At 37.9% G+C, this 18,846-nt stretch overlaps 1 protein-coding gene across 3 annotated transcripts in view; it reads right to left on the reverse strand.

Annotated features, from left to right (window-relative positions):
• TTC23 (tetratricopeptide repeat domain 23) overlaps positions 1-18,846 on the reverse strand; it is an 83,322-nt gene that overhangs the window by 58,126 nt on the left and 6,350 nt on the right. For all 3 annotated transcript variants that reach the window (XM_032469397.1, XM_006181669.3, XM_014556696.2), the window contains exons 2-5: positions 8,243-8,442; positions 5,125-5,248; positions 2,303-2,453; positions 1,984-2,109 (exon numbers count right to left, since the gene is read on the reverse strand). In XM_032469397.1, coding sequence (XP_032325288.1) covers positions 1,984-2,109; positions 2,303-2,453; positions 5,125-5,248; positions 8,243-8,422 — 581 coding nt within the window. In that variant the 5' untranslated portion in view covers positions 8,423-8,442. The remainder of the gene's footprint in view (positions 1-1,983; positions 2,110-2,302; positions 2,454-5,124; positions 5,249-8,242; positions 8,443-18,846) is intronic.

The following is an 18,846-nucleotide window of genomic DNA, read 5'->3' on the forward strand; positions in this document are numbered from 1 at the left end:
CTGCTAGGTCACAGAGTACTCAAACATTCAAACTTAGTAATTAAGCCAAACAATTTTCTAAAGTAGTTATACCAAATATATTCTAAACAACCACATACGAGAGTACTATATCCTTGCCAACTTGATATTATCAGTCTTTTAAAACCTTTTAGCAATATTAGTGGAAATTCAGTAGTATCTCACGATTTTAATTTTCATTTCCCTGATGACTGACGGGTGGAACACCATTTGATATGTTTATTAGCTATGTGGGTCTCCTTTTTTGTGAAAAGTCTCTTACCCACTTTTCTATTCAGTTGTTTGTATTTGTTTTGTTGATATATAGGAGTTCTTTACAGATTCTATTTATTTATTAGAAAAAATTTTTTTACTGATGTGCAGTCAGTTACAATGTGTCAATTTCTGGTGTGCAGCACAAAGACCGATTTATGCATATACATTCATATATTCGTTTTCATTTTTTTTCATTAAAGGTTCTTTACAGATTCTAGACATGAACCCTTTGTCAGCTATATATATTATAAATATCTTCCTCTCCTCTTCGCTTGTCTGTGGCATGAAACATATGGTGATTTAAATACAGAACAACATAGCACCAAGCAGAAGGGGATAAAGAGAATCAACATACTCAAAGGTCCTTTCATCGTCTGGGAAGTGATTAACTGACTAGTTACACTAGAGCATAATAAGTCAGAGATATGAGTGACAAACTCTATGGTAATCACCAGAAGAAAAATAAAATAACGCATAACTTACCAGTTAATAGATGAGAAAATGGAGTGATTAAAATATCTGACTAAAGGAAGGCAAGAAAGGAGAAAGAAAAGAACATAAAACTGGTAGAATAAGAGGAAATTTAAACTCAAATATACCAGTAATTAATACCAAAAAAAAAGATTGAAATTCAAGAGACATAAAAACATATTATAGGAAAATTGATACCAAGAGAGCTAAAGCATCAATTTAAATATCAGGCAAAATAGATGCAGGGGACAAAGAACAATATATACTGACAAGGAGAATTAGACAGCAAAAAGATACACTGTTTAACTCTCCTTTGACCCAACAGGACTCACCAGAATGTATGAAACAATGACTGGCAGAACAATGGGAGGCTATAGATGGATCAATAATTGTAGTTTAAAGTTTAAGCACACTCATTTAAAAAATTAATATATCAAATTGGCAAAAAAGTATATATATATATAAAGTTGAATAACATAATAAAGTCACCCTAATACAGATTTATTAGAACCTTAAGCACAACAAGTAAAGAACACAATTTCCTTTTGGAGCATACTTGGAACACTCACAAAAAACTGACCATGGACTAAGTCACAAAGGGAGCTTCAGTCAATCCCAAAGAGTTGATACTATATAAATATGTTTCAGCCCATAATGCAGCAAAATTAGAAATCAATAACATCAGAATACATTGAAAAAAATCCCTACGTGTGTAAACTAGAACATGTATCACCTGAATAATCTATGGATTAAAGAGTAATTTACAAACTAAGTTATGAACTTACTAAGAACTTCACATGGTGGATTCAGGTATCTTTAAGATCTTTCTCCTTTGAGGACACACTCATGAGAGAAATGTATTGAAATATTACAGACTAGAGCATTTAGGGGTTGGTGCAGAGGAGGAAGAGAGCCAGGAAGGGAAGGGAACAGAGGCAGGAGGAATGGGGCAGAGAGAGCAGACAAGGGATAGAAAGCCAAGAGAATGTCATCAGAACTCTAGGGCCCAGGGGTGGACATGAGCCCGCTACACATTTAGCGAAGTGTCACTGATGTACGTGTCTCGGTTGTGGCTGCTCTGACATGACCACGATCCTCCCTCTTTTCCTTTGGGACAATGGCCATGGAGAAGCCCTGGACGCAGCATCATGGAGAAGCTCTTCCTGCCCAAAGACAGATTCTTGTAGGAAAGAACCTCCAGCCATCACATACACAAAAAGTCCTAAACTGGAAACTTACTGTGCAAATGACAATTTGATCCGCGATTGAATTTCCATCCATTCTTCCTTTATAATCCTTCCACATTGCAGCAGCTCCTTTGAGAGCCTCTCTGCTTTTGTCAGGTTCTCTGATGCTTCCTTAAATCTGAGTTGCATTCAGGAAACTTGACACTTGGTGCTACATTCTGGGGCTCCAGTTCCTGGACAGCCTTGGCTGTCATACTTCCCCCCACCCTTGGCTTGGGAGTCACCTTTCGGCTTTCGATTTGGCCTTGAAAATTAAATATAAGTATTATGAATCATATTACTATTTGTAAAGATTAGAGGCAAAAGGATACTTTTGAAGGGAGAGTAAGGCTCTCCCCATGGTGTGGAACAGCTCCACCGAACACTTGAAAACGTCTGTGTTGTCATTGTAAGGGGGCACGATGGAGCTGGTGAGGATTTCTTTGGCTTTTTCTGCATGTTGTTTTGCTTGCAGTGACAGTCCTGTGGACGAGGAAAAAGGAGCCTCAGTTTCTCTTTCATTTCAGCTGGACAAGAATATAGTTATCTATGGCCAGGAGATCTGAGGTCTCCTTCGTCTATTGTTAAGTGGCACAGGGAGATACAGTGGGGCAGTATGAGATACTGTCATGACTGTAAGAAACAAAGAAGAGTTTTGCACCTAGTACTCAAGATAAATTTTATCCCCAAATGGTCTTTTTAGGGATAAGATACACAGAATGAGCAGGAATTGAACAGCTTTGAAATCTCACCAATATCAGACGTAAAACATGTTATAAATAATTATGAAATACAAATGGAATACAAGGACTATAGCATTCTGGGCAGGAAATGAAATATTCATGAATTGTAATCCTGGCTTTGTGACAGCAATCTTAATGAAATACTAAAAATTCTGAATCTTGTGCTCAACCACCCGTAGTCATAACTCTAAAGGGTTATTTTAACATAATACAAATATGATGATATCTACAAAAGCTGACAATCACAATTCCAAAGAGGTAAGGAGCTAGTGTGCTATAATCTCTTATTTCTACGTGGTAATAGATGAATATGAAACAAATGGAGCTAAAAGAAAAGTTACTACCAGGAACTAATTCCCAGTGCATTCCGGTGTTCTTCCAGTGGTGTGTTCATTTGTGGTAAGGGTGCAACTGGGGATCACTATTCAGGTCTCAGGGCTTTTCATTTCCCCAGAATGACACCCCTCTTCCACACATATCCATAGACTCCTGGTCTTATGTTGTTCATTATGTGGAATTGTATCTCAAATCTCTAAAAAAAAAAAAAGCTGTCAAAATACAAAATTCATTCTGTTCCTCTGCCTATTAAGACAGAAAGAATATATTTTCTTCTGGAGAAAATCCAAGGTAAGCTATTCTTTTAGGAACCCTTACAGAATCCTGTCTTATTTTTTTAAAGCATACAATCGACCTACTAGAAATTTGTTAGTGCCAACAATGTATGCAATATTATAAAAGGCATGATGAACGCTGGCCCATTTCCTCAAGGAGCCTGAACACAATCTACTGGAGGCAGCATGGGTTGAGGTTCACGAACACCAGCTCTGAAATCAGGCTGCCCAGAATGAATTCTGTGCACCACCACTTACCCTGAAATGTTAGCTTCAGCTTCTTCCACCGTAAATAGGGGTAATGACGTTACGCACCTCCTAGTATTATACTGAAGACTGAATGAAATTATTCATGGAAAAACAGCATGGTGCCTGGCACTCAATAAGGCTTTAATAAATAGTAGGTGTTGCTTTTACTTTAAATTGAGAAAGACTGTCATGCAGAAAGGTAGCAAGGTAGACTGTGGAAGCAAAGCATCATTTGAAATCCCAGATGCCAGGACCCTGGTACTGGCATCCAAAATCCTGGGTCTTAGTCTCAGATCAGCAATCTATTAACTGTGTTACCTGGGGCAAGCTGTTTCAACTCAAACTAGTTGTTTCCTCTGAATCCAGAAAATGGGGGGTTGCAGGGGTGAGGGTTTGAACTAGATGACCTCCAAGGCCCCTCTGGCTCTAACAGTCTGCAATCTAACAGGCAGGACCAGTCTGCAACCAGATTTGGCTAAATTTATTGGGTAGCTATTACACACCTAGCATGTGGTGTTTTCCACTTCTATGCATTTATTCCACTGGACCAATCCTGGGAAGTCAGAACTATCATCATCATCATTATTCAGTTGAAGAAACAGAGTACAGAGATGTGCTGTTCTTGTACATCTTGTCCTGGGTTACCAGTCCATGTTTTTGCCTTCTCTGCATCCATTCTCCCTTTCTCTGTTCTTTATTGTTTGTTTGGTTTTGGGTGTGTGTTTGTTTTCTTGAGGACACAGGGCCACTGCACACCCAATCCATGTGATTTAGCCAAGGCCAGCCTCTCCCCCAGCATCCACTGGAGCCAGAAGGCAGGTCTAGTCAGACTATTTCTTGTCTTTGGCACACAACCCAAGTCAGCCCAATAAGAATCCCCAAGTCCTGAGATTTTGATATAGGGACATTCTTCTTTTCCAGGGAATGCTGAGGAGGCAAACTTAATGCTGCTGGCAACCTTGCTGCCACCATGTGTGCGATGTTTGGCTAAGAATGGAGCCAATACAGAGAAAAACAGAGCCAAGAGGTGGGAGAAGAGAGGAATGGAAATCTGATCATGTTGTTTGAACACGTGGATCTGGCTAAGCCTACAGTAAGTTTTACCCTTGGATTTTTAAATAGTATGAGCAGATAAATTACCTCTTATTTATTGTCAGCTTGATTTAGCCTTCGATTTATTTTTTGGGAGTGGGGGTGTCACTTTACAGGCAAGAGACTTTCCATTAAAACAAATGTGAATGGATCCTCTTTTAGGCCCCTACTCTATGGGCTGCTTCTACGATGCCTTCCTTCAAAGCTAACTAATTATCTCCTAAGAATCCTTCTTTTAAGATCATAAAGACAAGGCTCTGAAAGGGCTAAAAATCTTCCTTCTCTTTTCTATGTATTATATAAAAAATCTTATTGACTCTTTGTGAAAGGAAATGGCTTTCAATGTGTGGAGAGGACAATACCCAAGGAAACTCACTCCTTCTAGTTAAGTTGAGTCAGATTTAGGGGGAAAGAGCAGAGACCGCCCGACCGGTGCTCCTCATTCTGAGATGAACTCACCCTTCAGCTGGAGGTAGCCCTGAGCCAGGTTAACGTGTGCCTCGGCTAGTTTCCAGTGTGAGTCACCGTAGCAGATCCTTGTCAGGGCCACGCAGCGCACAAGCTCATGGATCGCCTGCTTATACTGGAGGAAGGGGAAATGGGCTTAACAGGTAGGCAACGGAAAACTTCAAGTCACAAAGGACAAAATCAACTTGCACTTTTACCCAGTCAATATATATTTATTGAGTGCCTACTATGTGCCAGGCATGGTCTTAAGCACTTGTGATGTATCAGAGAACAAAACAAAGATCTGTTTTGGGTGGCAGGGTATTCATCTGGTAGGGTGAGATGGACAATATACATAAAAAAAAAAAACAAACAAGTAACAGTGATAGCACATTGAAATTTATAGTATGTCGTGGAAAATGTCATAGAATAAAGAGGTTGCCCATCAATAAACAGCTACGACATAGTCCAGGGCAAGTGGTGGTAGTTTTCAAACAACACTCTCTAGTTCTCAGTTCAAACACCTTCGTCAGCAGCCTAGGATACTAGCATAACAAGTGAGGGCAGCATTTACACATAGATTTCATTAAAAGACTAAGAAACACATTTTCATTCAATGCCAAGACAAAGAGAAAAGCGAACTGTGGGTTCCAGCTCCAGGACAGCTTGGAGCAGCAATACACTCAAAGCGAGGCTGGTAGTTTTAAAACACAGCTCCACAATTCTTTGACACTCCTTCCAACCAGAGATGGGGGTCTATGGGTCCTTCTCTTTGAATCTGGGTTTTGTAACTGTTTGGCCAAAAGAATACGGAGGAAGTGATGCAGTGCCATTTTTCGGGCCCAGGTCTTAAAGAATGAGCCGCTTCCACTTTCTGTCTCTTCTTAGGTACTCACTCTCTGAACTTGTTATGGGATGAATTGTCCCCCACCCCCACATTCATAAGTTGAAGTCCTGAGTACCTCGGAGTAAAACTGTGTTTGGAGAGACGGTCTTTAAAGAGATGAATAAGTTAAAATGAGGCTGTCAGAATGGGGCCCTAATTGAACAAGACTGATGTTCTTATAGGAAGAGGAAGGGACACTGGGAGTGGGCACACACAGAGAAACACCTTGTGAGGGCATCGCAAGAGGGCAGGCATCTGCAAGCCAGGGAGAGAGGCCTCTCAAGGCCAGCACCACTTGACCTTAGACTTCTGGGCTACAGAACCGTGAGAAAATAAACTTCTGTTGTTTAAGCCACTCAGTCTGAGGCATTCTGCCACGTCAGCCCTAGTGGCCTAATAATCACTGTTCCACACCCCCTGGTAGTTCACTTGTGCCTCTCCATCCCCCGAGCCCTCTCAGTTACCAGGTTTCACTGACTTATATATCCAAATTCTTATCAAAAGATCTCAGCATTTCTACTGACTCCGTCATAATGCAGGCTCTCATAATCTCTCACCAGGATTATTGCAAATATCTTCTGAACTGGGCCCCCTCCTCCAGTTCCCCTCCCTTCTTTTCCTCCTCTACCAGCTATGTGACGTCTGAGTGATGATTCCAGAAACTCAGACATGCTCATGGCACTCTCCTGCTTATAATCCTATGATAATCACCAGCACCCTACGGAGAAAATCTAAACTTTTCCTGGGTGTTGAACCCCCTCTGGGCCCCAGCTCCTGTCCATAAACCAGTCTCAATTCCTGCCCTATGTAATGACTGAAATAAAATCACACAACGTGAGAGTTGTAGTTTAGGTTTTATTTGGGGGCAAAATGAGGACTATAGCCCAGGAGACAGCATCCCAGAAAGCTCTGAGGAACTGCTCCAAAAAGGCAGGGGAAACTCAGTATTATATATGATTTTAGCAAAGTGGGGGGGACATGCAGTCAAGCACACATTTAGGCAGAGGCTGCTGCGAGTCATGAGGAGCAGATGTCACCATTAATGATTTCAGTGCTTCTTTAGATGTGAGGAGACACAAGAATTTGGGTCATAAAATCTTCCTCTGAAAACATCTAACTATCTGGAGGCCTGTTCTGCCAGTTTTCTCAGGACACAGAGCGCCTCATTCCTGATCTCCACCCTGAACTCCTATCAGGGAGGGTTGGAAGTCAGTGGCTACAGCGGCTCGTGATTTAATCCAAGCAGAATTAGATGGCAAGTGCCAACGTGATTCAACCCTTGTAGAGGCAGGCGGCAAGTGTCAATTTTTAGTTGGCAGTAACTAAAGCCTACATCCCAGATAGCTCGCCATAGTTCCCCAAATCGGCTTCATGCCCTCAGACCCTCAGCTCTTGCCCAACTGCTAAGCCGTCCCGGAACACCGCTGTCCTCTCTCTCACCCCGCAAACTCCTAAGCACTGTTATCAGTGGCGTCCAAGGAACTCCCACCCAAGAAGCAGGCCTTAATTGCTGTCGCTACACCAGCTCCAGGCTCCCCTCACTCTCTACGTTTTGCATCTATATCCCCGGAGCGTGTGTCTGTCATGGAACTTATTATGCTGGCTACCATTCTTTGTCCCCCTGTCTGTCCTCCCAGCCTGACCCTGAGTCCCTCTGAGGCTGAGGCTGGAGCTTTCCCAGCTCCTGCACAGGCACCTGGCACTACTAGGTGTCCAGGAAATCTTTGTGAAATAAATAGACAAATGGGGCCTGACACATAGGAGGTGGTAGAGAAATGCATAAGGAATGAATGAGTAATATATAAAAGTTTGAAGAGAGATGGGAAAGAAGTACACGGAGAACAAGAAGATTAAGAACCTAAGACATGTAAGCTCCCTGAGAGCTCCATCTGCTTTGTGTTGTATCCCAGGGCCCAGACCTGGCACGAGGAGGAGCTCGGTAAATAGTCACTGATTGATGGAAAGTGACTGTAGTAGGTCAAAGCAACAACCAGTCAGTCTAGTACACATTTGTCAGAGGTCAGGGCAGGCCTGTCTGTTCCTTTGTGCATTCACTCAGCAAGCACAATGCTGACCGTGCCCAGCACTGGGCTTGGACCCCTGAGGCACTACACCCACTCATGCTATGATAAAGGCACTCTCTTATATACTCTCTTGTACCAAGCTTCTGAGAGTAGGAACGTAACCTAAAATAGCCTACTTCTCAATTGCCAGAGCACATGTATAAAAAGAAAGGTTCCTTACCTCGTGACTGCTGGAATAGGACCTTGCTTTCTCTTCGCAGAGGTGCAGTTTCTCTCGAGGAGGCTGGAAGAGCGCTGTCTGAGGCAGCTTGTTTTGGATCTTCTTTCCAGGTGTCACGCTGACAGCAGCAACAATCTCATCCAGGTGGTTGGGTATGTGGGTTTCCTGTGATTCTTGCATATTCTTATATATATTATCCTCTAATTTTTAAATAAGAAAACAAAGGCATTAAGTGACAATTTCCATAGTTACTTTTAGAAATACACATTTTTCCTAGAAATTGAAGCTAGACACTAAGAAAATTTCAACACTCCCTATGACTTCTTTGAAATGAGTTACATTCTATCCAAAAAGATTCTAGTGGCTAGTACTGACCTCTTTCAGGCTGATTTCGAGTTTTAAGCAAATCAGACATTCTTTATTTAATATATATATGTGTGTATGTGTGTGTGTATATACACACATACACACATACACACACTGACACATTTTATATATGATATATATAACATATATACGTATATATCAGAAGAAATCAGTTAAGCCCAAACGACTCTCAAAAAGCCCAGATTAGGTCACATGTACCCCCAAATGACCTTCAAGCAAGAAAAAAATGACATGTTAAACTTTCACTTCCAGTCAAGATGGAGTAAATAGGGATGAGATTTACCCTCTTGCCTGAAATAACCAACAAATCAACAAAAGAAACAAACAAGAAAGCCTCACAGGCAAAAAAGGTTTTCAGAGACAGGACTTCAGACTTGAGAGATGGAAAAAAGATACAAAGCAAGATCCCCGATTGTCTCAGCTTACTGCTTTGAGAAAGTTCCTAGAACATGCAGAACATGAAGGGAGGGGGCACCTAGAAGTTACCCTGTGGACTATCTGAGCTGAGGATACAGAATTGAGGGCTTGGGGAGACCAAGGTGCCTGGAGTTCACAGGACAGATTACTAGAGAGGATGGAGCTGCAGACAGGACCCCAGAGATTAGCACCCCTCAAGCATGGGGAGAGAACACTGATCAGTATATGCATAAGAAAACCACTTGAGTCTGGAGAAAGACTCCTCTAATAAGACTGAAAGGAACCGTGTCTAGTGCTCACCAAAGCTGGCAGTGCCTGTTCCCACTGACCAGACTGGAAAAACTCACAATTCATGAGGCACAGGGTGAAGTACTCAGAAGAGTTTTGTCTCAGGAGTTGGGAATAATTAGCTCCAGAGTGAGCACTGCTCAGCTCCACTTAATAAATCATAAAAGTAAGACCTAAAATGTTAAAACTGTTTCCAAGTAAATTGTAAAACTCAAGGATATTCATAGGAATACAAAAATAGCCAGCACCCAACAGGGTGAAATTCACAAAGTTTGACATCCAATCGAAGATCACCAGGCATGCAAATGGGCAAGAAAACATGGCCCATAAAGAGAAAAATAATCAATCAAAACTGATCCAGAACTGACCCAAATATTAAAATAGCAGAGAATAATATTTAAAGTTATTTTAATTGTATTCCATGTGTTTAAAAAGTTAAGCAAAGACATGGAATAGAAAAAGACCCAAGTTGAACTTCTAGATATGAAAATTATGTGTGAGATGAAAAATACACTGGATGGGATTAATGGCAGATTAGATATTACAGATAAAAAGATGAATGAACTTGCAGACATAGCCATAGAAAGCTCTCCCCCTCCTCTGCCTGCCTTGGATTGGAATCTCTGACAAATACAAGCAGTGGTGGGGGTGGCAGACTGACTCTCTTCTCATGGGAGTGATCTTTATAGAGGTGATGAGTTCAGAAAACACATAAAAACACTCAGAATAATACCCATGCGTATTAATATGGAAGGGAAAAAAGCACATGAGAAGAGAGTGAAGCAACATATTTAAAGTATGGAAAGAAAAAGTGGTCAAGATAAAATCCTGTACCAGTGGAAATTATCTTTCAAAAACAAAATCTGAAAGAATTCATCACCAACAGATTTGCATTCCAGCGACCTCAAAGAACGATTAAGGGAAATCTTTCAAAAGGAAAAAAAAAATAACAAATGGAAATCTAGATCCACACAAAGGAAGTAAGAGCAATGGAAATGATACACGGGGAACTATTTTTATATTATCTGAATCTCTTTCAAAGATAATAAACCATTAACAAAAAATAATGGACTGTGAGGGTTATAACATATGTGTAAGTAAAATATATGGCAATAGTTGCATAAAGACTAGGAGGTGAGAATGGAATTGTGAAGTTCTTATACTGTAGGGGGAGCGGTATAATATATTACTCGAGGGTAGACTGAGATAAGTTAAAAATGTATAGTATAAACCCTACAGCAACTATTAAAATGAAAAAAAAAAAAACAAATAAAGTGTTACAGGAAACAAGCCAATAAAGGAGATAAAAATAATCCAACAGAAAAAAAGAGGGAAAAGGGAACAAAGAACAGCTGGGACAAATAGGAAATAAATAACAAGGTGATAAACTTAAATATAACTATATCAATAATAACATTAAATGTAAATGATCTCAACACCCCAGGTAAGAGACAGATATTCAGACTAGGTGAAAGTGCAAAACCCAATCATATGTTGCCTATAAGAAATTCAAAGGCAATCAGATCAAAAGTGAAAAGATGGAAAATAATATCCTAAAATTAGTCAAAAACAAACATGGAATATCCATATTAGTATCAAAGTAGATTGTACAGCAAAGAATATTAACATAAGGAATGTCATTTCATAATGATAAAGGATCAACTATTCAAGAAGACATAACCATCTTAGTGTTTATATATCTAATAACAGGTTCAAATATAAGAACCCAAACTGATGAAATATCAAGGAGAAATAAACAGATCCTCAATTATATATAGTCAGAGATTTAAATATCTTGTTGTCAATAATTGATACACCAAGTAGGCAGAAAATCGGTAAAGGATGTAGAAGACTTGAATTAAATCATCAACCAACTTGATTTGGCATATACCAGGACACTCTACCCAAAAAGCACAGAATATTCATTCTTTTCAAGTGCACGTATACATTAAGACAGAGTCTATCCTGGGTTATAAAACAAGTTTCAATAAATTTATAAGGATTCAAGTCATACAAAGTATATTCTCTGATCACAAAGGGATTAAGTTATAAATCAACAACAGAAAGAAAATGGAAAATGTCCAAATATTTGGAAACTAAATAACATATTTCTAAAACAAAACAAAACAAAACAAAACAAAAAAACCCATAAAACAACAAACCACAGGTCAAAACAGAAATCAAAAAGGATATTTGAAAGTAGTTTTAACTGAGTGAATATAAAAACGTAACATACAAGAAACTGAGAATGTCACTAAAGCAGTCCTTATGGGGAAATACACGGCATTAAATGCCTGTATCAGAAAAGTAAAAAGGTCTCAAAATCATGGTTAACCTTTACCTTCAGCAACTAGAAAAGGAAGGGCAAATTAAACTCAAAGTAAGCAGAAGAAAATAATTAATAAAATAAATAATAAAGCTAAATTCACAAATCAATTAAATAAAAATAGAAAAACAGTAGAGAGAAATCAATGAAGTTAAAATTTGGTTCTTTGAGACCAATAACCTCTAACTTGACTAATCAGTAAAAAAGGAGAGAAGACACAAATCACCGGTATCAGCAATGAGAGAGATGACATCACTATAGATTTTACAAATACTAAAAGATAAGTATGAGAATGTTATGAACACCTGTGCCAATAAATTTGAAAACTTAGATAAATGGAAAAATTCACTCAAGAAGAAAGATACCTGAATAGCCCTATACCTATGAAAGAAACTGAATTTGTATTTTTAAAACCTTACCAAGAAAACCCCCAAACAAGCAAGCAAACAAACAAAACCTCCAGGCCTAGATGGCTTCAATAATGAATTCTACCACATATTTAAAGAAGATATAATACCACTTCATCCAAAAAATTCAAAAAGAGAACATTTCTTAAACTCATTCAATGAGATCTTGATACCAAAACAAGATAAATACATTATAAGAAAAGAAAATTTCAGATCAATACGCCTCAGGAACATAGATGCAAAAATTTAAAACAGAATTTTAGCAAATTAAATACAGTAATCCATAAAAGGGAAACCATATCATGACCAAGTAGAGTTTACCTGAGGAATGCAAGACTGGTTTAACATTCACAAAGCAGTGAATATAATTCATAACATCAATAAATTAAAAAAGAAAAGCTGTACGATCATCTTGATCAATATACAAGAAGAATTTGCCAAAATCTAATATAATTTCTGACTTTTAAAAATCTTAACAAAGTAGGAATAGAATTGTACTTCCTCAGTCTGAAAGGGCATCTAGGAAAAACTCACAGCCAAATTAGTAAAAGACTGAATGCTCTTCCTCTAAGATCAGAGACAAGACAAAAGAGGTTTACTCTCAATTTCTATTTAACATTGTACTGGAGGTTCTAGTCAGTGCAATCAACTAAGAAAAAGAAATAAAAGGCAATCAGATCAGAAAGGAAGAAGTAAAACTGCCTTTAGTCACAGGAAGTATATCTCTAGCATCATCTATGCTGAAAATCTGATGCAACATGCAGGAAAATCTCCTAGAATAAGTGAGTTGAACATGGTTGTAGAATATAAAAGCACCATACAAAAATTATACTTCTATACATTAGCCGACAATCAAATTGAAATTAAAATACAATATTATGTTCAGTAGCATCAAAATATGAAATAAAGAATAAATCTGCATTATTTATTTCAAGATGAACATGACTTATCTAATTAAAACAGCAAAACATAGATGACAGAAATTAAAGAAGACCTAAACATTCACCTTGTTCATAAGTTGGAAGACTCAACATTGTTAAGATAATTCTCCACAAATTGATTTATAGAGTCAAAGCCTTACCAATTCAAATCCTTGCATGTTTTTCTTTTTAAATAGGAATCAACAAACTGTTTTTAGTGTTCATATAAAGATGCAAAGGACCTAGAACATCCAAAACAACTTTGTAAAAGAAAAACAGGACAAACCCAACTTTTTAATCAAGATTTATTATAAAGCTACAGTAACCACGGCAATTTGGTATTGCTGTCAAGATAGACAAATGGATGAATGCAACAGAATGGAGAGCCCAGAAATGGACACTGACATGTAAAAACAACTGATTGTTGACAAAGCTGCAAAGGCAATTCATTGGAGAAAGAATAATCTGTTCAATGAATGGTACTATAACAACTGGATGTTCTACATGTAAAACCAAACCAAAACAAAATAAAAATCTTTGATCCATACCTCACAGCATGTACAAGAACTAACTCAAAATGGAACATAGACCTCTATAAGAATAACTTTGTGACCTTGGATTAGGAAATTATTTCATAGCTATGGCATAAAAAAAGATTCATAGAAAGAATAAAATGACAAATTGGACTTCATCAAAATTAAAAATGTCTGCTCTTCATAAGAAATAGTGAAGAGTATGAAAAGACAAGCCACATGTTAGGAGAAAATACTTGCAAAATATGTATCTAATACAGAACTTGTACCTTGAATATATAAAGAATTCTCAAAACTCAACAATACGAAAGCAAACAGCTCACTATAAAAATAGGCAAAATATTTTAACAGACATATCAAAGAAGCTATATCGATGACAAATAGGCACATGAAAAAATGCTCAACATCATTAGTCACTAGGGAAATGCTAGTTAGAACCCCAATGAGATGTCACTCATAACAATTAGAATAACTAAAATGTAAAAGACTGACTATACTAAGTATTGATGTGAAGGTGGAGCAACTGGACACTGTTGGTAGGAATATAAAATGGTACAACCACTTTGGTAAACAGCTTGGCAGTTTCTTTATAAGTTAAACATACACCTAACATATGATCTGCCAATTTCACTCCTAGGAATTTACACAAAAGAAGCAAGCATATATCCATACAAAGACATGTGTACAAATGTTCATAGGAAATTTATTCTAATAGCCCAAAACTGGAAACATCCCAAATTCCCATCAATATAGTTAAGTGGATAAACAAACTGTGGTACAGCTATATAATGAAATACTACTTAGCAATACAAAGGAATGGATATGCTACAACATGAAAGTATCTCAAAATAGTTATGCTAATTGCAAGAAGCCAGTTCAAAAAGAGTACACACTGTATGAGTCTATTTATATAAATTCTAGGAAATGAAAATCAATACTTAGTGACCAGATCAGTGGTTGTCTCAACCTGGAGGGGGTGGGATGGGGGAGCTGTGGGCCAAGGAGGAGATGTGGGAGGGGTGGGGTGAAGAGATTACCAAGGTACATGAGGATATTTTGGGGGGTGATGGGTATGTTTCATTATCTTGACTGTGGCAGTAGTTTCATGTCAGTATAAATTCATGCGTGTTTATCAGATTGTACACTTGTATGTCAATTAATAAAGATGTTTTTTAAAAAAAATGTATATGTATCAGGCTTTCAGAGATCCCTCTCCATCCATTCCACTCCCCATATGGATCTTTCAAACTCCAATTCTATTATTTACTATAGACAACTTATTTTACATTTCACCCTGTTGTCATTCATTTATTTATTCATTCAACAAATTATCTATTGCACTCCTATTCTAAGCAACGCATGAGACTGCTATGAGGAAAACAGTTACTCCAAGAAACAGAAAAGCTAGCAGGAGAAAAGATCAAGTATGCAATTACCACAGTACTGGGTGGTACAAATGCTGGGAAAGTGGGAAGTGGTAAGACTCCAGAAACATGAACCTTTTCTGTTGTGGCAACTGAGCCTGTTTGATTGAAAAGATTTCAGAGAGCAAGGACAGAGAAGGGAAAGCATACCAAGTAGAGTGAATAATTAGTGAAGGCTCAGAAGTGTTACGTGAATGGGTATACGACTCACTGCTGGTGGTTCAGTTTGGCTGGTATGTTCGGGGCTTAGAGGACATGGACGTAGAAGAGTGTTTTTCCAAACCAACCTCTGTGGTTCACTAGAGTCACAACACATTAGTGCATAATCTGTGAGGGAAGGTTACTGACAAAGATGATCAAATAAACTGGGAAACACAAATACTGGTTCCACAAAAGGAGGATTCTAGGATCAAGTAAACAGATAACCATGACCAGATTTCTTTACATTTTCTCAAAAGCTTTAACGTGGTATAATTCCTTGAGAATATACCACAGAGGGACATGGTATGCAATAGTCTCCCAAACTTTATGACCATGAAATCCTCTTTCTCTTGAGCATCTATTAAATCTTATGTGACTACATTTTTGAGTATCGCTTGGGAGACCTTTGAGGTAGAGAAAAAGTCGAAGGCTGAAGCTACATTGAGAAGAAGACATTGATTTCAGGCTAAGAGTCTGATTGACTATTTGGCAGGTAGTGGTGAGTCCCTGAAGGTTTTCATTAGGGAAAAAGAAAATGAAAATGCTCCTATGAGATGATCTGTAATTAGTAGACAAATATTATTATAACGGAAACCACATGAGACAAAGTGATTTTCAAACTTCAGGTATTCTAGTACCATCTTGACTTTTATCACACCTGTATTCTGCCTGCAATATTGTTAACTTTGTCTTTAAATCCACACACTTTTTAAAAACCTACTTACTTACTTCAGCTTCATCCTAATAAACAATAAATGACAGCATAAGTTTGATGTTATATTGTCTCCTAATACACATTAAAATAAAAACATATGTGCTAATATTTAAAGAGTTTGTGTTCCAGCTAATATCACAAAGTGCAAGGCTGACATAAAAGGATGTGATTTTCCTGGCCCATGCCACTTGCCACTCATTTCCTGAATTTAAATTAATCTAAAACATCTGATTATAAGACAACCACTAAGACACAACACTGCCATTAAACAATTACTTATCATCGGTTGTAACATGCATTTCAATTTCAGAGATGTTTAAATGCCAAAAGAAATGTGTATCTCTGAATCAATGAAATGAGGACTGTTACTTGCCTGACCTTTGGAAGCATTTGAATCAGTGACCTTGCTTTAAATATGTGCCTGTTTCAATGTGTGTGGCACCATATAGTAATACCTTCAGCACAAAGACACATTCTTCAGTTCACTTACTTTGAGCTACATGCTTGTCATCAGACACTTTATTTTTCTTTGTAATAGCCATAGCTGGAATCAGCCCAGGCCCTACACACTATCCTCTTGGTTTCAGCTTCCCAGCCTCTCAGTCAGTGCCCACAACTGCCAGTCAGACATACCAATCAATTGATGCTATTCCTTCTGCCAGACCTGCCCAGTAGAATGCTGAAGCACATGATCAGCACCAGATTAAAGCGGGAGGAAGTTGAGGTTTGAAGTGGGGTCTCAGTCTTCCATATTCAAGAGTTGATGTTCAAAAATGTAATAACTGGTATAGCAGGAGGGTCAACCAATCTGTATGGATGGCAACTATGCTGGGGTTGGATTCTGAAGGTCCCCTGCTGTTCCAGGTGTTAGCTTTTGGGTGCTGACGTGTGGGGAGCTGTAGTGAGGCTTGAGGAGGGGCAGGAACCCTCAGAATACTGGATCCTAGGAAATCACAACCATTATGACTGTATGAGAGTGTACTAGTTAAAAACCAACTTTGCCCATCGGTAAGCTGAGGCATCAAAAAGCTGTGAAATGGAAAAACATCCTAGAAAGACACAAAACACCAAAACTGAACAAAAAGGAAATAGAAAATCTGAAATCACTTAAATAAGTTAGTTTTGAAGATCAAAAACAAAAAAAATTATAAAATCAATTATAACTACAATAATCAGTAAAGGGATAAAAATAAAGATGTAAAATATGACACCAAAACCCCCAAATTTGGGGGGGGGGTGAAGTAAAAAATGTAAATCTTGTAGAATGAATTTGAACTTCGAGGACTAACTATTTAAAACAAGTAGACATAGTTATAGGACAACATATATGAACACCATGGTAACCACAAATTAAAAACCTATGATAGATACACAAAAACTAGAGAGAAAGGAACACAAGCATACCTTTAAGGAAAATCATCACACCACAAGGAAAGAAACAAAAAAGAAGAAGAAATGAACAGAGAAGAACTACAAAAGCAACTGGAAAACAAGTAATAAAAGGGGAATAAGTACAATGATTACTTTAAAATGTCAATGGACTAAATGCTCCAATCAAAATACATAGGGTGGCTGACTGGATAATAAAATAAGATCCACCTATACACTGCTCACAAGAGACTCACTTCAGAAATGAAATCAAATTAACAATTAAAAAAAAAAAAACCTCCCTAAAAATGAAAGTCCAGGAACGGGTGGCTTCACCAGGGAATTCTACCAAACATACAAAGAAGAACTCATACCAGTCCTTCTCAAACTCTTCCAGAAGATTGAAAAGGAGGGAATACTCTCAAACTCATTCTATGAAGCCACCATCACCCTGATACCAAAACCAGGCAAAGATACTACCAAAAAAGAGAATTACAGACCAGTATCACTGATGAACATAGATGCAAAAATCCTTACCAGAATATTAGCAAATAGAATCCAACAGCACATAAAAAGGATCATACACCATGATCATGTGGGATTTATTCCAGGGGCATAAGGATGGTTCAGTATTTACATACCAATCAGTCTGATACACCACATTAATAAAAGAAAGGATAAAAATCACACAATCATCTCAACAGACATAGAAAAAAGCATGTGAAAATTCAATATCCATTCATGGTAAAAACTCTCATCAAGGTTGTTACAGCAAAGGGGAGGGTGTAGCTCAAGTGGAAGAGCGCATGCTTAGCATGCAGGAAGTCCTGGGTTCAATCCCCAGTACCTCCTCTAAAGATAAATAACCTCCCCCCACCACCGGAAAAAAAAAAAGGCTGTTATGGGGGAACATGATCTCAACAAAATAAAGGTCATATATATGACAAACTCATAGCTAACATTGTACTCACTGGTGAAGAGCTAAAAGCCTTTCCTCTAAAATCAGGAACAAGACAAAGATGCCCACTCATACCTCTTCTACTTAACATAGTATTGGAAGTCCTAGGCACAGTAGTCAGAGAGGAAAAAGAAATAAAAGGCCTCTAACTTGGAAGGGAAGAAGTAAAACTGTCACTATTTGCAGATGATATGATACTATATACAGAAAACTCTAAAGTCTCCACCAAAAAACTTTTAGAACTAATAAAGGAATTCAGCAGAGTTGCAGATACATAATTAATAAATGAAATATGTTGCTTTACTATATGCTAATAATGAAATATCAGAAAGAGAAAGCAAAAAAAAAAAAATCCCATTTACAGTCACATCAAAAAGAACAAAATACCTAGGAATAAACTTAACCAAAGAGGTGAAAAATTTAAATCCTGAAAACTATAAAACATTGATGAAAGAATTTAAACATGATACAATGAAATGGAAAGATATCTTGTGCTCCTGGATTCCAAGGATTAATATTGTTAAAATGTCCATACTACCCAAACCAATCTCCATATTTAATGTAATCCCTAACAAAATAGCCATGAAATTTTTCACAGAACTAGAACAAATAAACTTAAACTTCACATGGAACCACAAAATACCCTGAACTGTCAAAGCA

This window comes from Camelus ferus, chromosome 27 (genome assembly GCF_009834535.1).
Source record: "Camelus ferus isolate YT-003-E chromosome 27, BCGSAC_Cfer_1.0, whole genome shotgun sequence".
NCBI lineage: Eukaryota > Metazoa > Chordata > Mammalia > Artiodactyla > Camelidae > Camelus > Camelus ferus.